Source organism: Hippocampus comes, unplaced genomic scaffold (genome assembly GCF_001891065.2).
Source record: "Hippocampus comes isolate QL1 unplaced genomic scaffold, H_comes_QL1_v1.1 scaffold123, whole genome shotgun sequence".
NCBI classification, from domain to species: Eukaryota; Metazoa; Chordata; class Actinopteri; order Syngnathiformes; family Syngnathidae; genus Hippocampus; species Hippocampus comes.
In genome coordinates this window covers 2,179,861-2,204,514 of record NW_017804997.1, presented here as the reverse complement: position 1 = coordinate 2,204,514, position 24,654 = coordinate 2,179,861, and the positions used below count along the sequence as shown (strand labels likewise).

Sequence of the window (24,654 nt, the reverse complement as noted above, 5' to 3'; positions counted from 1 at the left end):
TTTTCCGCGGGCCACTTCGGAGTTACGGCTTCCCTTGGAGGGCCGATGTAAAATATCAACGTTCTTTATTACCCATCACAATTTGACATGGGTGACAGGATCATGATAGTTGATGGACATGATTTGCTCCCGTGGGCCACATAAAATGATGTGGCGGGCCAGATCTGGCCCCCGGGCCTTGACTTTGACACCTGTGCGTTAGATAATCAATTTGGACTGTCGGAATAAAATATGCCCAAACGCATCCTGTCTCCGTGGTGCCTAACATCTACAGCAACCTTGCATTGTTTTAATTCTTTCCTCTCGATCTGATGAATAAAATCTTTACAAATATGTGAAGCTTTGGAGCGCTCATAATAACCATCCTCTGTACCCACAGCCAGATACATTCATAGTGGGAACGGAACAAGGGGCTGTTGTGTACTGTAACAGAGCAGCTGAGACTCCGGCTGAGAAGATTGTTTGTACATACGATGGCCACCATGGACCTGTCTATGCCATCCAGAAGAACCCTTTCTTTTCGCAAAATTTCCTCACCGTGGGAGACTGGGGCGCCCGTATTTGGTCAGAGGACATCAAGGAGTCATCGATCATGTGGACGAAGTACAATTTTATTTTGTTCTCATCTGTTTTCATCTTGCTTTACGGTCTGTCATTGTCGTTACTTTTCACACCCTTTTGGTTGCTTCAATCTCGGATGTATTTGGGGAGCGGTCAATGACCAGGCTTTGTTGTGAGCAGGCACCAGACGGCATACTTAACAGATGCTTGCTGGAGTCCTGTCAGACCCTCGCTCTTCTTCACCGTGAAGATGGATGGTGTGCTGGACATCTGGGACATCTTGTTTAAGCAGAATGACCCCACTCTAAGTGTCAAGGTGTCAAGGAATTCTCTCATGCTTCCGTGAAAGCATTTTGCTCTTGTTTAATCAACAAGATGGGTTTTTTTTTGTTTTTTTCAGGTGCGTGATGAACCTCTATGTTGCGTCCAGGTGCATGAGGCTGGGTCCAAGGTAGTTAGCGGTTCTCAGTTGGGTGTTATCTCTCTAATGGAAATCTCAAAAGGACTGTGCACCCAACAGAATAATGAGCAGGCCCTCCTGGGAGAGGTGAGGTATACCAAATGTTGAATAATTACTTATTAATAATGACTAAGTTAACATCAGAATACGTTTTACATCACGTTGCTGAACCCGTTGTGTCCGTCTTGCTGCTGTAAGATGTTGGAACGTGAGACGAAGCGCGAAAAGATCCTCAGGGCTCAGAAAGTGAGGGACGAGGCCGGCAACATGGAGGAAAGTCCAAAGGAGCTGATCCTCAGACCCGAATATGATTTCTACAATCTGTTGGAGTCAGAGCAGAGGAGGAAGCAATGGGAGACGAGACAGCGGGTAAAGCCACGCTGAATTTTGTTTTTTTTGTCGAAATATGTGGGAGCGCAGACGGATGCTATATATTCAGGACCATAATACTGATTAATACATTTTAGTCACATCGTATCCTCGCAGAGCTCTTCTACTATGCATACATGCCATTTGGTGGCTGAACCGCACCAAAGCAAGCTGATTGTATATTGATCCAGCAAGAATAGCATAAAACCAGCATATGTTATGACCACCTATGCTGGTCGATGGTGGGTGTTTTCAAATATCGGAGATTCAACTACACGATGGATCCTCCTCTTAAGAACCACAGGATAGATTTTACCAGGGAAGCTGAGGATTGTGTTCCCCTTTTATTGGCATAGATCTTACAGTTTCGCTCTTGGAAATGTGGTCCACCTGGTCTATTAGTCCAGAGGCATGGTCTCCTATGTCCACATTTAGTTTGAGAGGTGGGTCAAACAACAGAGCCCCTTGAACATCCAGAGCTGTTGGGAACTCTTGGCTGACCTAATTTATCCCGAGCGCCCTGTCCCCGAGGACCTTTTTCAATCACCTCGGCTTTCCTTGAGCTCAACGATTGAGTTTTCGCCTCAGCAACCATTCAAGTTGCATTCTGCTTGGCCTGCCAAAAAAGTCTGATAGAACTTCTTTTTGATGGCGTCCCTCACTTCAGGACTCATTTTGTGGAATTATTAACTTATGGGTTTCACACAATAAAACAATCAAATTTTGTCTTTTTTTTAATGACTTGTTTGTCATCTTAGCTTCTTCTTCTTTCTTTACAGAATTACCCATAGAGCCGAGAAGCAGACCGCAGATGCCAGCAGTAGTCCAAGAACAACTAGCGTAACTTCAACATGGTGCTCGGCAAGATGGTCATGATTCTCAAATCCACCAATAGTTATTTTGGAAGAGCAACATTTGGCTTCAACCAGCTTGTGGCTGCAGATTGTCATGGTAACAAAAGTCAAACGTCAAAAGTTATCTTCCAAATTATTTTCTATGCTAAAGCGAGAAATATAGATTTCGAATCACTGTGTGTCTGACTAAAATTGTAACGGTATCGGCAAGATCAAATGGCAACTCACTATTACTTCTTTGCTGTACGCAACATTAATTGGTAAACCGTTCTGGAATTCCTGCACTTTGTCACAGCAGACCGAATGAAACTGAAGTTGGTTTCAGCATCTGCGGTCAAAGGCCTAATCGGTCCATCTTCCTTTCAACCAGTAAATAATTCTTATGTAATACTCCAAATACTTTTTGAGGGCATTTTGAGGAGTGTGTAGGTGAGAAGTAGAGTGCAAGACTGAAACATTAACTAAGAGTGTCACAGAGGAACTGTTGTTGATGTGTTGTAGCTTGGATGAGCAAGCAGAGGAGACGCCCACATAGAAAAGTAGGAAAACACGAGGGAAGGGGAAAACCTAACCACTGCTCTAACCCTGACAGTCAAAATGTCAGCAGGAAGGAAGAGCTCAAGGTTGTCTGCAAAGTTATTACACAAAGTACGATCTGTGTTTGGACTCAATTGTGTGTCCTCGCTTCTAGTTTTGGTGGGGACACACCAGCTCTGACTAAGACTTGTAGTTTCTGCCAATATTGTTATATTTTTCCCCCAAACTGTACAATATATTTATATATTTTTTTTACTCAATTAGGCCATAACAGTTGTTATGTTGCAATGTGAATGCACAAAGAACAAAGGACAGTCAACCTTGCATAAAATTGCAATTAAAAACATTTTCTGCCCAGGATCGTTGGCCAATGACGTTTCTCGAGCGTTGAAATAGTTCATGTCAACACTGCATTTTCATTTATACAATATAAACATCCCATTCAACAGGTAGTTTGGGATAAGTGGAAGTACACAGTCACGTGGAGTTTTCAAGGCTCAAATGTGGTAATATTTACTTGGGTTGCAGAAAACAATGCAGTGTTATTTCTGGAACGGGAGGTCAGAACATTCGGTGTTGATCCCAAATCAGTGCTATGATTGCTATTTTAATCTATTTATAAACTTTGTTGCAACTATTTCTGACCTGTATTGTTTGTTATGACTAATTGCTACGTATATTATGGTCCCTGTCAACAGGACCATCTTCAACATGCGCAGCAAGTTGCATCTGCCGTTTATGAAAACATGTTTATTCTTTAACCTTTTAAAACTCCGGCCTACTCCTCCATCTGACTTTTCGCTCAGCAGATTAAAAAAAATCCATCTGTCATTTTTGAATGTGTCGAGGTGTAGCACAGGGCCTGAATTCCCTGAATCCTGGGCTGAAATGCGGTTTCAACCCAGTTTTAGTACGAAGCAGACTTGGTCAGCCTGCCTGTCACAGAGGTATGAGGCAAGGCTAAAACAGATGAGGAAAAGTAGTTAGTGAGCACATGACAGGCAAAGAAGTTTTATGGCACAAATGGAGCCGCAACATGAAGAAGGGCGGGGGAGGGGGGGGGTGTTGTCAGGGTGACGCTGAGGGGGGAACGGTTACGAGAGCAACGAAGCTTAAAATGACAAACTATCAACTGCAATTTCTAAATGCTGGGAGCTGCTTTGACTGACTAAAAGAACTAAACAGGACTATATTACCGGCAAACATGAGCTTTTTCAGCAGAGCTCCATCTGCTGGATGTGGTTGGTCACTGCATTATTTGCCCCTGATGCAAGCAGACTGCAACAGCAAAACGTAAAATAAAATACATTTATTCTTCCTTGCCAAAATTCATTTAATTTCAATATCCCCATCTAGTCCAGGTTATTTTGAAAAACGGACTACAAACTCCACTCATCATTCATCATCCAATCGTGAACCTAGAAGGGAACAATGCAAACCACTCCGCACCTAAAAGACCAAAGGAAGCCTGACTAAAAAGTGTAGCCTTTTTTATGTTTTGCAAGCATATAATACACTCTCGTCTCTTCTTTTACATCGACACTATTTGACTTGAATAAACAGCGGCTCCCATTTACAGAGCAAAAGATGAGAAGTCGACTCGACAGTCTACCGCTCTGCTTTGCTCTCCCCTATTCAATGAGCAGGGGAAAAAAACTCGAGCTGACAGATTGCCACAATGACTTCCTTCATCTCAGGTAGTGACAGATAATAAAAAAGCTTTCTGTTGCTACCTTTTGCGATAGCATCCCTTTTGTAATGGATTTCTGCTGGCAAATATAGCCCTATTGCGCAATCACCCTGAAAGAGTTGTCGTCACGCCGAGCTGATGCTTTTTTTTTTTTTTTTTTAATAGCGACACATGAGCAACTTGCAATCACATCATAAAATGAGATGTTTTCAAAAGACGGTCATTTGGTTCTGTGCGAAACACTTTGTTTACCGAAGAGCCAATCTGAGGTGGAATATCAAATTCTTGAAAGATAGGTACAGTTTCCTTTTCTCTCTTGTGTTGTGTTGTGTTAGTGTGTATCGTCGTTTTATACTGTCCCTTCAGGGACGAGCTATCGGCTAAAATGCTAATGTAGCGTCAAATAGATCATCATGGGGGAAAAAAAAACAAAACTTTAGCCTGTTACAGAGGGGCCTTTTCTTTGCACATCTAAGCTCAGGTTAACATCAGGAACCAATTACTTGCAAGCATTCACCTCAGAAAGCATCTGAAGGAAGAACCACCCCCCCTCACCTCCTCTATTCCAGACTATCATGCCAAATTCAAGCTTTGTACTTTGCCTGAGTCGCTGATGGTGTCGTTGTACACTCGCCTGGCTTGAGACCAGGCAGCGTGTTATCGGTTCCCACTCAGTGGCAGTGCGGATGTGGATGTGAATAGTTTTTCGTCTTTTGTCTGCCAAAAATCATCCCGCTTTTATGACTGCTACTTGTAGCCATTAATCCAGACGTCATCTTTGATTAAAAAAAAATCAGCACAAATTATTTGATACATTTTTGTTTTGCAGGGGAAAGTTTTTTTTTTGTTTTTTGTTGTTTTTTTTTTTTTAATATTGTGCTCCTGAGTTAATTTTGGTGATCAGATGGAATGCATTATTATTTATTGATTTTATGCAATTTTATTTTTCAGTATCGTGTGGTTTGACATGGTCAGTCAAAAAATGTTTAATTAAGGATTTAATTGTATTTTTGAATTTCAGTTGAACTTTAAATCTTTTCTGTGACAGTTAATAAAGCTTTTCTTTGTTGTAAGTTGGTCCATCTTTCTTTCTTTTTTTATTCTCTTAAAGGTTAATACGAATACAGTGTTATGCAAAGGTGTGCTTATCACAATTTTATAGACAAATGATACTATTGATAGTCGTGCGGGAGTTGTGGGGGTGCGAGATGCTTTCTTCTTCCTCGGCGGGGCATGACAGAAAATAATTGAGAAGCACTACACTAGTACAATGTATCCTTTCCCAACAGTACCACAACAACCAGCGGATGAGGTAGAGGTCCGTCTGGTGGATGGTGGAAACACCGCCTGCTTCGGCACAGTGGAAGTCTTCCTACGCGGACAGTGGGGAACGATGTGCGACCACTTCTGGGACCTGAAGCGTGCACAAGTGGTGTGCAGACAGTTGGGCTGCGGCAGGGCCCTGGCGACTACGTGGTATGCTCGCTTTGGAAAGGGCCCAGCGACCATGAGGCTGGATGAATTCCAATGCACCGGAAGTGAAGCAAAGCTGGGAGAGTGCAATCACAAAGAGATTGGGGATTTCAACTGTGTTCACGATGAGTCTGTCGGTGTTGTTTGTGAAGGTAACTTTGGATTGAGTTTTGGCATAATTACACAGAAACCATGAAAATAATGAACTCATGCATTTTTTTTTGTTTTGTTTAGATGACCGAGCTTCACTCGGACCCTCGCACCTTATTTGTGGTTTTGACAAAATCAAAGCGGGCCTGAATTCGCTTCGGGTAGAAAAGGCTGGTTACAACCCACGTTCTGGCAACCTGGCAGATCGCAGCTGTTCCCGGGTCAGGGAGCAGAGTGGCATTGTGTGGTACGAGGCCGACACTCGGGCAGGTGCCTGTGGAAACATGCTGACGGTAAAAACAAATCAAAACAACAAACAAGACACTTTAACACATCTATCTGGTGGGTCTCTTGTTGTGCTGTCTAAAATATTTCTTTTTTTAGAGGGTAGTAATCCTTGTTTTTGGGGAGAGTGTGGGGGTGGGGGGGTGTTTTTCTTGATCGCTATCACCAATATCAAAGCTGTGATTGAATGAAATGTTAATTACCGGCAAACATGAGCTTTTTCAGCAGAGCTCCATCTGCTGGATGTGGTTGGTCACTGCATTATTTGCCCCTGATGCAAGCAGACTGCAACAGCAAAACGTAAAATAAAATACATTTATTCTTCCTTGCCAAAATTCATTTAATTTCAATATCCCCATCTAGTCCAGGTTATTTTGAAAAACGGACTACAAACTCCACTCATCATTCATCATCCAATCGTGAACCTAGAAGGGAACAATGCAAACCACTCCGCACCTAAAAGACCAAAGGAAGCCTGACTAAAAAGTGTAGCCTTTTTTATGTTTTGCAAGCATATAATACACTCTCGTCTCTTCTTTTACATCGACACTATTTGACTTGAATAAACAGCGGCTCCCATTTACAGAGCAAAAGATGAGAAGTCGACTCGACAGTCTACCGCTCTGCTTTGCTCTCCCCTATTCAATGAGCAGGGGAAAAAAACTCGAGCTGACAGATTGCCACAATGACTTCCTTCATCTCAGGTAGTGACAGATAATAAAAAAGCTTTCTGTTGCTACCTTTTGCGATAGCATCCCTTTTGTAATGGATTTCTGCTGGCAAATATAGCCCTATTGCGCAATCACCCTGAAAGAGTTGTCGTCACGCCGAGCTGATGCTTTTTTTTTTTTTTTTTAATAGCGACACATGAGCAACTTGCAATCACATCATAAAATGAGATGTTTTCAAAAGACGGTCATTTGGTTCTGTGCGAAACACTTTGTTTACCGAAGAGCCAATCTGAGGTGGAATATCAAATTCTTGAAAGATAGGTACAGTTTCCTTTTCTCTCTTGTGTTGTGTTGTGTTAGTGTGTATCGTCGTTTTATACTGTCCCTTCAGGGACGAGCTATCGGCTAAAATGCTAATGTAGCGTCAAATAGATCATCATGGGGGAAAAAAAAACAAAACTTTAGCCTGTTACAGAGGGGCCTTTTCTTTGCACATCTAAGCTCAGGTTAACATCAGGAACCAATTACTTGCAAGCATTCACCTCAGAAAGCATCTGAAGGAAGAACCACCCCCCCTCACCTCCTCTCTGTTCCTCCCTCACATGTCTTCTTCTCTCCCTCCTGGGCCAGTAGCTTCAATCCACGTCTTTCCCCTTTTTAATTCCTCCGTCTTTCTCCTCTTGTCAGCTCTTTTGCCCACCCTCCTCTTCCTTCCTGTCTCTATATCCTCTCAGTTTTTTCTCCCCCACCCTTTCCTGACAAACTTACCTTACTTTTTAAAAAGTCGTTGACTCACTCCTCTTTAGTCATGTACCCCGCCCCCAACCCCTCCAATGATCTTTCTGCACCCAGTCTTTCCACTCCTTTTTTGGGACAATTTATTCCCTCCGATACGGCCGCCATAGCTTTCATGAAGTTCCCACAACTCCTTTGACCTCATCTTCTTGCTTAGTGTGCATAATGTTAAAAAAAAAAAAAAAACACAAAAAAGAAAACCCACTGTGATAATGTTGTACTGTGAAGAAAAAACACACCTTGACCTGTCACTGGAGGCTGACATTCAGCAGATTCGTTGTTGGAGAAATGGAAGACATGAAAATGCTTTAATTCTCATGTTGGTACCATACATATTCATTTTCTGCAGTAATTTTAAAAAAATGCTGAAATAATTTTACATTCTGTCTGTCAAGGACACACATCAGCTTCTCAGAAGGCACGCACACGAGTGCTGTGGTGTGGTTTCAGGCTTTGGGATGCAGTAGAGCGTAAACACAGCACTCAGTGACATGTTTGTGGTAACCCACACACTCTTTCTACTTTCTTCTCTCCTCTTTATCCTATGAGTGCCTGTTATCGTTTGTCATCATCTCCTGCTTCCTGGATCTGTCTTCCTCTCCAAGTTTTTTTTTCCCCCAGCAGCCAAATTTGATCCGTTTAGTTTAATCAAATTTTGCAAATGTCAATCAACGTTGTTTCCATGGCAACGCTCGACATCTTTTCTTCATCCGCTACAGTTTATAAAACGTTCGCATGCTTACAAAGTCCAAATAAAAAGTGATGTCAATGACTGTGAGTGCGCTTTCCCAAACCTAACAGACTAAATGTGCTGTCACTGAGACACAACCTTAGAAAAACATCGAACACAAACTTCCATCCATCCATCATCCATCCATCTTCTGTAGGCCGTGTCCTCACGAGGCTCTCGGTTAACAAGTAAACGTACACCAGACAATTGCAAGGCACATATCGCTGGTGTCGGACGGAATCCTCGTACCTCCAAACTCATCGCTTTTCAGGTGACCCCAAAAGCGTTTGTGCAATCATTAACATTGCATCATCGAAGAGAGCAAGCCGTTTAGATTGATCGATAATTTGGAAAAGTAACACCCCCTTGTGTGGACTGACTAATAGCAGTAGTATAGATTTGTGAAAATTGTGGGGAATATAACAAATTGTGATGAAGATGTTTTGGACGTTAATGTTACAAACAAACAACTACTCAGAATTTCATTCCCACCTATTCAGAGCAATTCAGTTTGAAACCAAGGATTATTAACCGTGGCAGTGCAGACTGTGTTTGCTGTCATGTTATTTTGCGGATCTGATCAATGATATCATTGATTGGTCAAATGACAATAAAATACGAAATATCTGCCAGTCAGATCCAGCGGATCAGATCTGTGTATAGTGTACCTGACATGCAACAAGCGTTCGGATAGTAAGAAAGTGACTTACATTATGAGTACAGAATCCCTTGTCTATGCGGCATGTAATCTTTGTGACCACGTGCACTTCATGCATTGACTTCACTATGAATGCATGTTAATCAGCAACTCACTCACTTTGAACTTCACCCATTGGCCCTAAAAACAGGAAATGACAAGAAGCCGAAAGGTGAGAGAAGGAACATTGCATGGAGGTTATCTTTGTTTTTTGCTGTGTTATTGCCATCTGATTTGACCAGAAAACAAGTCGCTGTGTAACTAATTGTGATGATTTAGGTCCTCCGCACAAGCACAGAAGCACGAAGGCAAGGCTCCAGGCTTGCATATGGATAAATGTTGAATGTCGTCAAAGAAAAGATACATTCCTCTGTGTTAGAGTCTGCTTGCATTGGGGCCAAATGTGACAATGATCAAACTCAATCAGCAGATGGACCAGCAGCTGTTGTGATATTCAAGACAGAAAAGTCCGTTAAACGGTGATAAATTGTCTGGCCTTCATGAAAATCTGCCCTAGTTTTTCAAATGTTTCAACTATAATTTGAAAAGTCATCAGTGGGCAGCAACCCCCTCCCCAACTCCCCTCCCTCAAATTAAATAAAATAAAACATGACTATCTGTTTTTGTACGCCTCTCTTTGGCTCTTGTTGGCTGCCCACGTCTACTCAAATTGTTTCAAGATTATGCAACTATGTCAGCACAACACATTTGCCCTTTCACACGTATTACAAATTCATGCAAAATGTTGCCATCTGAAAAGATTTTCTTTGATTTCAACTAGACATGAAACTGTGTAAAAAGTACAATGTTCTCTGCCAATGTTATTTTCTAGATCAGTAAAAAATATATCTACAATATGTTAAATATGTCACAGTTGAAGGTGCCCAATACTATAAATTCAGCTGTTTCTTCTTTCTTAAGCTAATGTCGGTAATTTGATCAGACACATAATGTTTCTCTGTTATTTCTGAATGTGCCCACTCACCCGATTATGTGAGAAGAGATAAAGACATTTATGTCTGCCCTTACAGGCGCACACAGACTCTTCCCGATGGCACCAAAACATCGAGACATTCTTGGATCAAAAGCTTATTTGTTTTAAGAGCTGAGGGGAGGATGTGGATCGACCACCCGTCGTGATGCCGTGCTGACTGCTGTGGTTTTCAAGCACAGAAAATCCTCATTAGACACCCTTCTCCAAACGGTTTCGGCTGCAAGCACACAGTGACTTGTCTTTGAAACTTTGCAATTATAATCATTGAAGTAGGATAACAAACATGTGAAGAAACTAACTGTTGGCAGTGATGCTGGCTTGATAAGCTTCAATGTTCGGTCCGATCCAAACAACAAAAAGGGAATTCTAATAGCTACTTGCCACTGCTCCTACACACACACAGACACACACATACACAAACACACACATGCACACATGTAAATGTGTTCTTCGCCATCTACAATCTGAAACCAACTGAGCCCAAGTGCAGAAACAAACAGAACAAAAGCAATCTCAGAGCAAACTGGAAGTAAGGACCCAATTAAAACCAAACCATGACCCCCATAAAAAAAAAAGAAAATGGGTGCTCGTTCGGAATGGGCAAAAGGAGAGATGGAATCCTTTGAATGCAGTTTTATTAAAAGGGACAAAAAGACGTCTGCACCGAAGCACGTTCGAGAACACAACACCTTCTTCCGGCTACTAAAACACTTCCTGTTTCCTTCAGCCAATCAGACGCTCTCAACATAAACATGTTTAAGAAATTATTAAAGAGAATATAATTTAGGTAACTTTAACATCAAAGACAATACTGTAATGTTCAAACATAAAATGATAATAATGAACAATTTAACAAAAGCTTACACTTGTATATAGGATATAACAGTCGTGGACATGCAACCAGCAAACGCTTCAATCTTTCTTAATCATTGTAGATGGTCACGAGGCTGGCCTCGAGTGGGAGATCGCGTGCTAGCTGGGCACATTCGCCATCGGCAAAGTTCACCTCTCAACAGTTTGTGCAAACCTTCCGTGCGTCCAGGGAGTCATTCTGCTACATCTGCGATCGTCACGATAACCCCGCACCACCCTCCGACATGGTTGCTGCTAGAGTCTGACCCAACACATAATTGGGGGCCGCTTTGGTCCCAATTTGAAGCACCCGAGCTAGAGCAAGAGAAAATAAAGAACTGGAGCTAATCTGGGCACTGGGCCGGAACTAGCACAAGCGAGGTGGAAAAGGGCCACTACAGAACACAACTGGAATCTCACCAACCATTGAACGAAGCACAACCCAATGAAAAACAGAAACCAATTAGAACCGAAGCCAGGGGTGGTCCGTGTCGCATGAGTGGTTTCTTGGCTCAAGGTGAAAAAATAAATAGATAAAAATAAGATAAGAAACCTTTATTTGTCCCTCAACGGAGAAATTTGCAATCTACAACAGCAAAAATTGAAGGGGGGGTGGGGGGTAGAAAAGAAAATAAAGCAGGTAAAGATATAAAATATCAAATATAAATATAAGCATATATGCAACTGCATATATGCTGCATAAGGTGGCTGTGCTATTTACAATGTATGAGTCCAGGTTTTTTTCACGTTTGTTTATTTAGCAGCCTGACAGCAGTCGGTAGGAACGAGCGGCGGTATCTCTCCTTCTTGCAGCGCGAATGTAACAGTCTCTGGCTGAAGGAGCTACCCAGTGCTGTCTGGGTGGGCTGGAGGGCGTGGGAGGGACTGTCCATCATAGCTTTTAGCTTAGCTAGCATCCTCCTGTTGCCCACCTCCTCCAGAGTGTGTAGGGAGCAGCCCAGGACAGAACTGGCCCTCCTGACCAGTCGCTCCAGTCTCTCTCTGCCCCATGACCAGCAGACAATGCCGTAATGGATGGCCGAAGCCACCACCGAGTCAACGAAGGTCTTAAGGAGTGACCCCTGAACCCCAAAAGACCTCAGTTTCCTGAGTAGGAAGAGGCGGCTCTGTCCCTTCCTGATCAGGGCGTCCGTGTTGGTAGACCAGTCAAGCTTATTGTTGAGAAGAACACCCAGGTACTTGCAGGAGGTCACCCTCTCTATGTCCGTACAGTGGATGTTCATCGGTGCAGGTGAAGACTGTTTCCTGCAGAAATCCAAAACCAACTCCTTAGTTTTCCCGGGGTTGATCTGGAGGTGATTCTGCTGGCACCTTAAAAGATAAAAATAAGGAAAGAGCTTGAGATTTATCATCTGTGTGGTTATTAACGCAACAGTGAGATAAAGAAGTACTGTCGCAGCACGTTCACATGCAGGATGAAGCGTTGCTGAAATGTTACTTTTGACTCGACAAGACAAATTGACGCTTCAGTTGTGGGTAAACTTGTAAATGGGGACGAAGTAGGCGACTACAAATAAATGAATAAATAGATAAATAGATAAATAAAAACAGCTCCATATCTATGTGAAAAAAAGCTGTTGTGATTGCAAATGGTTTTGATGCACGCAAACTTCTTACGAGGATGAAGGTTTGCCAAGCCAACTTCGATATCCTGCACGTAAACATTTGACAAGTTTACGCAATGACTTTTGTACACTTTTAAAGCTTCAAACAAGATCTGATCAAATTAAAAACAAGAAAAAGAACACAAACATGAAGAAGAAAGGATACCAGCACTAAAAACAGCAATGCCAACAAGAAAACGAAGAACAAGAGGAACCACCTGCAGGTGGCGAGTGAAACCTCTGCCGCGGTCTTTTGTGTTTCTCAACAATATTTGATTAAAATAATGCAATGATGTGTGTCTTCCGCCATATTCACTCTGGCCTGTATAACATTCTTATGCCCGCAGTAAACCAGGCGCGTCCTTGGAGCCACCTGTTAGCCTTGATACACTGCTGACTGGAGACTTTGTGGAGACGGGTTGATACAAGCTAAGAATCGGTTTAGGAGACACTGAAGTCTCGAGGTCGCACCACAGTCTCGATACCGCCCTTCTGATGAAAGAAATATGTTCCTCCTCCTGAGCACTCGTGATCGCAGGAGGAGGAACCATGGGTGCCCGGAATATTCTGCAAATAAAACCTTTGAAGGTACTGTTCGTGTATTTGGATCACCAACATCCTCATCATCCAAAATCAACGAACATGCGGAGGATAGATCGATAGATAGTTAATGAAGTGTGTCTTTTGCCCATATTTAGTCATGCCTGTATAACTTTCTCACGTCTGCAGCGAAACTCTGTTTTGTAGCCAGATGTATCCTTCATTTTGCTACACTGCTTACTGGAGACTTTGTGGTGATGCACAGCGCCATCGGAATGCGCCGTGAGTTGGCACAAACGAAAGTCCCGGTGTCGCACAAGAGTTTCGATACCGCCCTTCTGATGATATAAATATGTTGCGAGTCGTGTCTTTGTACTTGTGATCTACTCCTTGTAGCTCACGGGCTCGGAATATTCTGCAAATAAAACCTTCGAAGAAACTGTTCATTGTCTCCTGATAAGCTTCAATGTTCGGTCCGATCCAAACAACAAAAAGGGAATTCTAATAGCTACTTGCCACTGCTCCTACACACACACAGACACACACATACACAAACACACACATGCACACATGTAAATGTGTTCTTCGCCATCTACAATCTGAAACCAACTGAGCCCAAGTGCAGAAACAAACAGAACAAAAGCAATCTCAGAGCAAACTGGAAGTAAGGACCCAATTAAAACCAAACCATGACCCCCATAAAAAAAAAAGAAAATTGGTGCTCGTTCGGAATGGGCAAAAGGAGAGATGGAATCCTTTGAATGCAGTTTTATTAAAAGGGACAAAAAGACGTCTGCACCGAAGCACGTTCGAGAACACAACACCTTCTTCCGGCTACTAAAACACTTCCTGTTTCCTTCAGCCAATCAGACGCTCTCAACATAAACATGTTTAAGAAATTATTAAAGAGAATATAATTTAGGTAACTTTAACATCAAAGACAATACTGTAATGTTCAAACATAAAATGATAATAATGAACAATTTAACAAAAGCTTACACTTGTATATAGGATATAACAGTCGTGGACATGCAACCAGCAAACGCTTCAATCTTTCTTAATCATTGTAGATGGTCACGAGGCTGGCCTCGAGTGGGAGATCGCGTGCTAGCTGGGCACATTCGCCATCGGCAAAGTTCACCTCTCAACAGTTTGTGCAAACCTTCCGTGCGTCCAGGGAGTCATTCTGCTACATCTGCGATCGTCACGAAAACCCCGCGCCACCTCCCGACGTGGTTGCTGCTAGAGTCTGACCCAACACATAATTGGGGGCCGCTTTGGTCCCAATTTGAAGCACCCGAGCTAGAGAATGAGAAAATAAAGAACTGGAGCTAATCTGGGCACTGGGCCGGAACTAGCACAAGCGAGGTGGAAAAGGGCCACTACAGAACACAACTGGAATCTCACCAACCATTGAACGAAGCACAACCCAATGAAAAACAGAAACCAATTAGAACCGAAGCCAGGGGTGGTCCGTGTCGCATGAGTGGTTTCTTGGCTCAAGGTGAAAAAATAAATAGATAAAAATAAGATAAGAAACCTTTATTTGTCCCTCAACGGAGAAATTTGCAATCTACAACAGCAAAAATTGAAGGGGGGGTGGGGGGTAGAAAAGAAAATAAAGCAGGTAAAGATATAAAATATCAAATATAAATATAAGCATATATGCAACTGCATATATGCTGCATAAGGTGGCTGTGCTATTTACAATGTATGAGTCCAGGTTTTTTTCACGTTTGTTTATTTAGCAGCCTGACAGCAGTCGGTAGGAACGAGCGGCGGTATCTCTCCTTCTTGCAGCGCGAATGTAACAGTCTCTGGCTGAAGGAGCTACCCAGTGCTGTCTGGGTGGGCTGGAGGGCTGTGGGAGGGTCTGGCCAGCATAGCTGTTGCCCACCTCCTCCAGAGTGTCCAGGGAGCAGCACAGGACGAAACTGGCCCTCCTGACCAGTTGGTCCAGTCTTTCTCTGTCCCGTGCTGAGATGCTGCCTGACCAGCAGACCAAGCCATAATGGATGGCTGAAGCCACCGCAGAGTCATAGAAGGTCTTAAGGAGTGACCCCTGAACCCCAAAAGACCTCAGTTTCCTGAGTAGGAAGAGGCGGCTCTGTCCCTTCCTGATCAGGGCGTCCGTGTTGGTAGACCAGTCAAGCTTATTGTTGAGAAGAACACCCAGGTACTTGCAGGAGGTCACCCTCTCTATGTCCGTACAGTGGATGTTCATCGGTGCAGGTGAAGACTGTTTCCTGCAGAAATCCAAAACCAACTCCTTAGTTTTCCCGGGGTTGATCTGGAGGTGATTCTGCTGGCACCTTAAAAGATAAAAATAAGGAAAGAGCTTGAGATTTATCATCTGTGTGGTTATTAACGCAACAGTGAGATAAAGAAGTACTGTCGCAGCACGTTCACATGCAGGATGAAGCGTTGCTGAAATGTTACTTTTGACTCGACAAGACAAATTGACGCTTCAGTTGTGGGTAAACTTGTAAATGGGGACGAAGTAGGCGACTACAAATAAATGAATAAATAGATAAATAGATAAATAAAAACAGCTCCATATCTATGTGAAAAAAAGCTGTTGTGATTGCAAATGGTTTTGATGCACGCAAACTTCTTACGAGGATGAAGGTTTGCCAAGCCAACTTCGATATCCTGCACGTAAACATTTGACAAGTTTACGCAATGACTTTTGTACACTTTTAAAGCTTCAAACAAGATCTGATCAAATTAAAAACAAGAAAAAGAACACAAACATGAAGAAGAAAGGATACCAGCACTAAAAACAGCAATGCCAACAAGAAAACGAAGAACAAGAGGAACCACCTGCAGGTGGCGAGTGAAACCTCTGCCGCGGTCTTTTGTGTTTCTCAACAATATTTGATTAAAATAATGCAATGATGTGTGTCTTCCGCCATATTCACTCTGGCCTGTATAACATTCTTATGCCCGCAGTAAACCAGGCGCGTCCTTGGAGCCACCTGTTAGCCTTGATACACTGCTGACTGGAGACTTTGTGGAGACGGGTTGATACAAGCTAAGAATCGGTTTAGGAGACACTGAAGTCTCGAGGTCGCACCACAGTCTCGATACCGCCCTTCTGATGAAAGAAATATGTTCCTCCTCCTGAGCACTCGTGATCGCAGGAGGAGGAACCATGGGTGCCCGGAATATTCTGCAAATAAAACCTTTGAAGGTACTGTTCGTGTATTTGGATCACCAACATCCTCATCATCCAAAATCAACGAACATGCGGAGGATAGATCGATAGATAGTTAATGAAGTGTGTCTTTTGCCCATATTTAGTCATGCCTGTATAACTTTCTCACGTCTGCAGCGAAACTCTGTTTTGTAGCCAGATGTATCCTTCATTTTGCTACACTGCTTACTGGAGACTTTGTGGTGATGCACAGCGCCATCGGAATGCGCCGTGAGTTGGCACAAACGAAAGTCCCGGTGTCGCACAAGAGTTTCGATACCGCCCTTCTGATGATATAAATATGTTGCGAGTCGTGTCTTTGTACTTGTGATCTACTCCTTGTAGCTCACGGGCTCGGAATATTCTGCAAATAAAACCTTCGAAGAAACTGTTCATTGTCTCCAGCCTGTATTCAAATAACCAAGTGGAGCAGGCGGAGGAAACAAAACAGTCGCAAGGTAAGAAAAGCAATTTGCTCAAGATTTCATGATTGCCTATTATTCACATCTCGTCAACCATTTTTTCAAAATGAATGGATTTCATGGTTTTTCTTTCGCCTCGAGGTCGACACGCGGCCAGGATGGGGATGCCAGGAAGACTATTGCTGTTTCTGATTTTGCAGCTCATGATAAGAGGATCAGGTAAAGTTTTCACCTTATTTTGATATGATTTGGTATGATGTCCTCTCATACTCAGTGAGATAAGAATAGAAGTAATTCCAAGCAAATTAACCAACTGCAGTATCCAAACAACAATAAATGCATTCTTCCAGGAAACATTCCAGACTATCATGCCAAATTCAAGCTTTGTACTTTGCCTGAGTCGCTGATGGTGTCGTTGTACACTCGCCTGGCTTGAGACCAGGCAGCGTGTTATCGGTTCCCACTCAGTGGCAGTGCGGATGTGGATGTGAATAGTTTTTCGTCTTTTGTCTGCCAAAAATCATCCCGCTTTTATGACTGCTACTTGTAGCCATTAATCCAGACGTCATCTTTGATTAAAAAAAAATCAGCACAAATTATTTGATACATTTTTGTTTTGCAGGGGAACGTTTTTTTTTTGTTTTTTGTTGTTTTTTTTTTTTAATATTGTGCTCCTGAGTTAATTTTGGTGATCAGATGGAATGCATTATTATTTATTGATTTTATGCAATTTTATTTTTCAGTATCGTGTGGTTTGACATGGTCAGTCAAAAAATGTTTAATTAAGGATTTAATTGTATTTTTGAATTTCAGTTGAACTTTAAATCTTTTCTGTGACAGTTAATAAAGCTTTTCTTTGTTGTAAGTTGGTCCATCTTTCTTTCTTTTTTTATTCTCTTAAAGGTTAATACGAATACAGTGTTATGCAAAGGTGTGCTTATCACAATTTTATAGACAAATGATACTATTGATAGTCGTGCGGGAGTTGTGGGGGTGCGAGATGCTTTCTTCTTCCTCGGCGGGGCATGACAGAAAATAATTGAGAAGCACTACACTAGTACAATGTATCCTTTCCCAACAGTACCACAACAACCAGCGGATGAGGTAGAGGTCCGTCTGGTGGATGGTGGAAACACCGCCTGCTTCGGCACAGTGGAAGTCTTCCTACGCGGACAGTGGGGAACGATGTGCGACCACTTCTGGGACCTGAAGCGTGCACAAGTGGTGTGCAGACAGTTGGGCTGCGGCAGGGCCCTGGCGACTACGTGGTATGCTCGCTTTGGAAAGGGCCCAGCGACCATGAGGCTGGATGAATTCCAATGCACCGGAAGTGAAGCAAAGCTGGGAGAGTGCAATCACAAAGAGATTGGGGATTTCAACTGTGTTCACGATGAGTCTGTCGGTGTTGTTTGTGAAGGTAACTTTGGATTGAGTTTTGGCATAATTACACAGAAACCATGAAAATAATGAACTCATGCATTTTTTTTTGTTTTGTTTAGATGACCGAGCTTCACTCGGACCCTCGCACCTTATTTGTGGTTTTGACAAAATCAAAGCGGGCCTGAATTCGCTTCGGGTAGAAAAGGCTGGTTACAACCCACGTTCTGGCAACCTGGCAGATCGCAGCTGTTCCCGGGTCAGGGAGCAGAGTGGCATTGTGTGGTACGAGGCCGACACTCGGGCAGGTGCCTGTGGAAACATGCTGACGGTAAAAACAAATCAAAACAACAAACAAGACACTTTAACACATCTATCTGGTGGGTCTCTTGTTGTGCTGTCTAAAATATTTCTTTTTTTAGAGGGTAGTAATCCTTGTTTTTGGGGAGAGTGTGGGGGTGGGGGGGTGTTTTTCTTGATCGCTATCACCAATATCAAAGCTGTGATTGAATGAAATGTTAATGTTCTATCTCATGAACATCTGTCTTGCAGACCAACCAGACACACCTCATCTACTCCAACAGTCTATTCATCTACCCAACAAACGGGCCATCCTTCTCTCTTCCTCTGAAACTTCCTTTCTCGTGTGCCTATCCCCGGTACACAAACAGCATGCTGAATGTCGCCATCAGGCCGGCCCTGGAGTGAGTATATCATAACTAGGGTGATCTTTGCTGTGAATTACTTGGCTGTGAACTGTGATTTAATAAGAAACAGTGTTGCAGGTGTACAGTCATTCCATTTCTAGTCAGTGTTTAAAATGGGAAATACTGTATATTGATGGAAGTGCATTTCTATTTGGCTGATTTTTCAGATAAAGCAAAAGCATTTCTATGTTGTAGATATGGTCAATATTTCTTGCTGTAAAAAAAAAAAAAGTAATTGTACTATCCACTATGATAAGTTGTCCTTGAGTGAAGTGACAGTTGTCTCAATTCACGGAAAGAGTACCCATTGAAATAACAAAGTCGCCATTGTTTGTACCGGGAGGTGTCTTGGCCTCCAGGTGCGGACTGATCTGTTCCCGAATCGAGTCTCTCCATTCAAACTGTCCGGGTCACTTCCCTGACAGCAGTGTATTGATATTCGAAATTGGCAAATATGTCTTTGGTGTTATAAAGATTTATGTAACGATGTTCAGAGTTGTAGATTAATCGTGAAGAGAGACACTTACCTTGATTTATGATATGTACTCTTTTTTGTTGACAGTCCGGAAGGTGCTAGTGGTATGCCGGGTGACGAAATCAGAGCCTCCATGGTCTTGTACCACACCTCCAATTACACAGAGCCTTTTGCAGCGGGTGCGGTCGTCCTTCCAGTGGGCTCACTTTTGTATGTGGAGGTCTCTGTGGACAAAGGAGATCCCGGCTTGGCACTCGTTTTGGAGGATTGCTTTGCTTCCCACTCCCCAGATCCCGCGACCGCTGAGCCATACTCTCTCATCCATGACAAGTATGCGTCTCCTCAGTTGGAATGACTATAGATTCGTGACTAAAAGAGGATGATAACCAATGATGTCTCCCCTCGGCTGTTTTAGATGTGCCGCTGATCCCCGACAAGTGTCGGTGGTCGAGAGTGGCTCGTCGCTTCAGGCTCGTTTCTCTGCCCTCTTCCTCCCACCTCAGGGAGAATACCGAGATGTTTACCTCCACTGTACCTTCAGCCTGTGTGACCGCGGGAGGCACTCTTGCATTCCGGTCAGTAATACAGTATACTCTATTCTGTTTGATGCACAGCATGGCAACGACTTGTCCATTGTTTATGAACCACTTGGTGATATCGTTTTCCTTTTCACGTAGCCTTGCGTGGCGAGAGCAAGCCGCTCTTTCTCAGACTCTGCCCCAATGAAGCCACTCACCATTGGCCCAATCACTTGTAAGCATACTCATTCGGATATCGGGCTATACAGTGTGTTGACAAAATAGAAATAATTACAAAGGTATTTTCTCCCTGTTTCCTTTTTTTATCTTCAGGGGAGAAATCATCTGAGTGACATCCACTAAAAAAGAATGACCTGGTTCGGAGGTGGGGTACACCGTCGACCATTCAGCAGTCAAACACGGGCAACAAATCAAACAATCATTCACACTTTCATTCTTATGAGTAATTCATTCACCGAAGAAAGTTTTTGAGATGTGGCGGTGGGGGCACGGGTGTGGCTGGAGAATCAAGAGAAGATCCACTCAAGCATGAGGAGAAAGTGCAAACTCCACATGGAGATTGGATTCGGACCTCCTGAGTGTGAGGCAGAAGGGTTGAGTGACTCATAAAAATCAACAAATCATCTTCAAATTAAAGGATAGAATCATTTTGAAAAGAATGTCTTGTGTTTCAAATTAAAGGATCTTGTGGTCTTCATTAAAATGAAAAAGGATGTGTGAAGTGTGTTACTTTGCAAATGCTGAATGATTTCTTGGATGTGATAATATTGCCAATGCCAAAAGTGGAAAAAAAATAAATGTCCCGACGACCCTGATTCAACTGTTGTCAGCTAAATTAAGCCGAGGGTTGAGGCAGATCATTAAGTGAACAAATAAATAAATATGACACGATAATAAATCAACACATAGTTATCCACCCATCCATCTATCTTCCGATCCGCTTCTCCTCACAAGGGTCGCGGGGCGTGCTGGAGCCTATCCCAGCTGTTTTCGGGCAGTAGGAGGGGTACACCCTGAACCGGTAGCCAGCCAATTATGCATGTAAACTATAAAGGGAAGACACCCAAAGCTCATCAGATGGCAACGGAGGGCCTGTCTTTTTACTTATGGCGTTGTGTTGTGATCGATGATTGCCTGAGTACATCCGACATATGTCTAATACGTCATCAGAGCCTTGCGTTGAGCTTGGAGTCGACTGTGTGAGCGGCAGGATGGAAACATGTGAAAAGTCTTTGACCAGGCCAAAGCAGAACTTGATGCTCCGGCAGGTTGAAGACCCGCATTTCCAATTCCATATCATTGGGTCGCCACTTCTCTCGACAATGCTTGGCTGCCTCATTGATCTTCTTCCGCTTGTCCCAATCACTTTCAATAAGCGCTAATACAATGTAAAGTGGGAGTGGGGATTTTATTATTATTATATTTAAGTTGCACATTCCTTACACTATTTTCATCACGAATCTATAAAAAGGTGCTGATGTGTTTGTGTTTTATATTTTAACGCATATTGTGTTTTATTGCTCCTTTCACACACTACGTTTGGTGTACATTTTTGACGAAATGTTTTTTTAATGTTTTCAACCAACTTATTGTGAATGACTTCTTTGACGGTGTGTGTGACGTCATACCTTTGGAGAGGCGGCGAGGGGATTCGTGGTTGATGCAAGTTTTGAAACACTTTTGTTGTTGTTTTTGTTGCTGTGGTTGCAGAGACTTACACGTGTATTCTAAAAAAAATGAGAAAAAAGGGACATAATCTCACACACACACACACACACACACACACACACACACACACACACACACACACACACACACGCACATATGGTTCAATTTCAGCTTCGGCCTCCTTGTGTGGAGTTTGCATATTCTCCCTGAGGCTGCGTGGGTATTCTCCGGGTACTCCGGTTTCCTCCCTCATTCTAAAAACATGCATGGCAGGCTGACTGAACACTCAAAATTGTCCCTAGATGTGATTGTGAGCACGGATGGTTGTTCGTCTCTGTGTGCCCTGCGACTGGCTGGCAACCGGTTCAGGGTGTCCCCCGCCTACTGCCCGAAGACGGCTGGGATAGGCTCTCGCGACCCTTGTGAGGATAAAGCAGATCGGAAAATGGATGGATGGATATACAGTATATAATATGGAAACTGAAAAATCTACAGGGGGTCAATTTTGAAAGTGGCATGAAGTTCGTATATTTTGCAAGTAAAACCAATGATGCTTAAGGCACAGCATTGAAATTGAAAAATATGTTTTTACGTGGCACAAGAAGACACACTCAGTTGTTGCTGTTCCATTTGTTTGTATAAGTAGAATATTTCATATTTGCGGCCTACTAGTATTTTTCATACAAATATTTAATTTGTAATTAATTATAACGATGCTACTTCATTAGGATATGGCTCATTTGAGTTATGTTCCTGCTGCAGGAGCCGAACCTCATGGTAAACGCAGGTCCATCAGTATGTTAAAAGAATTACATGCTCAAAATGGCTGATTTGTATCTTGGGGACTTCCTGACAGCAGGTTTTCTTAAATAAGTTATATGACCTTATTGTATTCCCATTGACTTGCCTGTAAGAGTCAAGCAGCGCGGCGACACTGTGGTAATCACATCTGCCACACCAATCTTGTCTGTCGGCCACCGCTTGACCCTCATGAGGGTATGGAACATGAATGAATGCATGGATGGCTCCTCTTTAATGTGGGTATGATGAATAGTATTTGTGTGTTAAGTGACTGCATGAGAAAAACGGAACGTCTCAACACCAGTCAAGCCAGAGCAGTTTGGTTTCTTTTACCAAGAAAGATGCGAAGCAATTTAACCCTTGAGGGGACGGCGTTTACTACAGTGGACAGCTTATCATGTTATCAGGTTACAGGGTGCCTGAAAGGGTTAATTGAACTGCATGGTAACCATGTCGTCTGCATCGATGGAAACGTAAAATGCAGGTGTGCGTGTGTGTGCATGTGTGTGTTTACGTGTTTCCCCCATTTTTTGCTCATCTTGATTTAGGAGACGAGCCAATGGAGAGACTTGAGGTTACAGCTGTAGAGTCACTTGGCAGAGCAGTAATTAACTCACACACACACACACACACACACACACACACACATGCACGCGCACACGCACGCGTGAAGACCTGTGAATAAAAGACTCTCCTAATTCCTTTGGCAGAATCTTCACTGGGAATCAGTAAAAGGGAGAAGAGACAGATGGAAAGAGCAAAAGGCGGATTGACGAGAAGATGTGTAGTCTTGAAAGACGACAAATGGAGGGTGGGTATGGGAGAGGGATGAAAGGAGGGAGAGGAAATAGTCCCGGCCCATCGAGGTAAAAGGATCCCTTGTCTAGGTTTAACAAAGCCACATTTCAGCTCAACTTGGAACATTTTCACTTTTATCCAACAGCTTCAGAGATTGTCATCAAGTCATGACCTCTAAATGAGGGTATTCCCATACTTCAACACACAATATGACCTTTTCATGGAACAGCTGTCACTTCGGTCGAAGGAAGTGACACTAGATTTGTCCAGAGATGGCCTCAGTCGTCTTGATTTGATTAGAGGTGAGACTTTGAGGCTGGACCACCGACAGTGTGAGTCAAACCAGACCTGCCCAAGAAAACCCATCGTTCCCCAAAGCTAAGAGAACCTTCACGATGAAATTCTAACCAGAGTCACATACCTTATTGGGTTATGAACTTCAGAGATTGTCATCAAGTCATGACCTCTAAATGAGGGTATTCCCATACTTCAACACACAATATGACCTTTTCATGGAACAGCTGTCACTTCGGTCGAAGGAAGTGACACTAGATTTGTCCAGAGATGGCCTCAGTCGTCTTGATTTGATTAGAGGTGAGACTTTGAGGCTGGACCACCGACAGTGTGAGTCAAACCAGACCTGCCCAAGAAAACCCATCGTTCCCCAAAGCTAAGAGAACTTTCACGATGAAATTCTTACCAGAGTCAGATACCTTATTGGGTTATGATTAAAAGCACCACATGCTCCGTCCACATTCTCTGACACGTTAATGAGATGACGAAAATGAACTACCAGATACTCCATTTACAGTCAACAATAGCTACTGCAGCAATGACAATAAGCACACATGGGCCGCACATTGGGATGCACATTGGCCCGGATTATAGCATTTCTCGGTTGCGCAACAGTAAATGTTGACCCAACAATAGATAGGAACATCTAAGATCCCTCATGACACTGACTGAGTAAAATCCGAAAAAGTGGGCATTAAATTGCTTGTTCACACGAACAGACTGCACATGTTGCTGCTGGGTGCGACGCTTGTGATCTACTAAGATTTGGGCGCAATTAAAAACTGCTATAAACTTGGTGGAGACTGCCCTAAATAACCGGTGGTTTTCACCATGGAAAATTTGAGAGGGCTGCAATTGGAAAATGAAGTTTGAAGTAAGGAATTGGAAGTATGAGTGGAAGAGGCAAACCAAAATTGGCTATTTCTCCACATTTGAATCACACACAGCTTTTGCGCGTGTGCTTCTGATGCTGGTAGCTATAAAAAAGGGCAACAAGTCTATCACTTGATGATCATTTTGGAGGCACCAGCATGGGGACGGAGGACGATTATTATATGAGGGACAATAACGGAAGGATACCCGGGTCGCGGACG

General features: G+C 43.0%; 3 protein-coding genes across 3 annotated transcripts; all 3 read left to right on the top strand.

Moving 5' to 3' along the window:
* Positions 1-351: 351 nt before the first annotated feature.
* LOC109530092 (dynein intermediate chain 3, ciliary-like) lies at positions 352-3,141 on the top strand. Its single transcript, XM_019893659.1, has 5 exons — positions 352-603; positions 742-877; positions 962-1,108; positions 1,220-1,390; positions 2,170-3,141. Exons 1-5 carry the CDS (start codon positions 593-595, stop codon positions 2,179-2,181), a joined length of 477 nt encoding a protein of 158 aa, XP_019749218.1. The 5' UTR covers positions 352-592; the 3' UTR covers positions 2,182-3,141.
* A 2,479-nt stretch (positions 3,142-5,620) lies between these two features.
* Positions 5,621-6,571, top strand: LOC109530052 (scavenger receptor cysteine-rich type 1 protein M130-like). Its single transcript, XM_019893573.1, has 2 exons — positions 5,621-6,096; positions 6,179-6,571. The coding sequence occupies exons 1-2, from the start codon at positions 5,742-5,744 to the stop codon at positions 6,568-6,570; spliced, it is 747 nt and encodes a 248-aa protein (XP_019749132.1). The 5' UTR covers positions 5,621-5,741; the 3' UTR covers position 6,571.
* A 10,247-nt stretch (positions 6,572-16,818) lies between these two features.
* Positions 16,819-20,814, top strand: LOC109530045 (scavenger receptor cysteine-rich type 1 protein M130-like). The gene is made up of 7 exons (XM_019893559.1): positions 16,819-16,937; positions 17,043-17,120; positions 17,983-18,318; positions 18,401-18,609; positions 18,831-18,982; positions 19,548-19,825; positions 20,364-20,814. The coding sequence occupies exons 2-6, from the start codon at positions 17,060-17,062 to the stop codon at positions 19,813-19,815; spliced, it is 1,026 nt and encodes a 341-aa protein (XP_019749118.1). The 5' UTR covers positions 16,819-16,937; positions 17,043-17,059; the 3' UTR covers positions 19,816-19,825; positions 20,364-20,814.
* Positions 20,815-24,654: the final 3,840 nt, after the last annotated feature.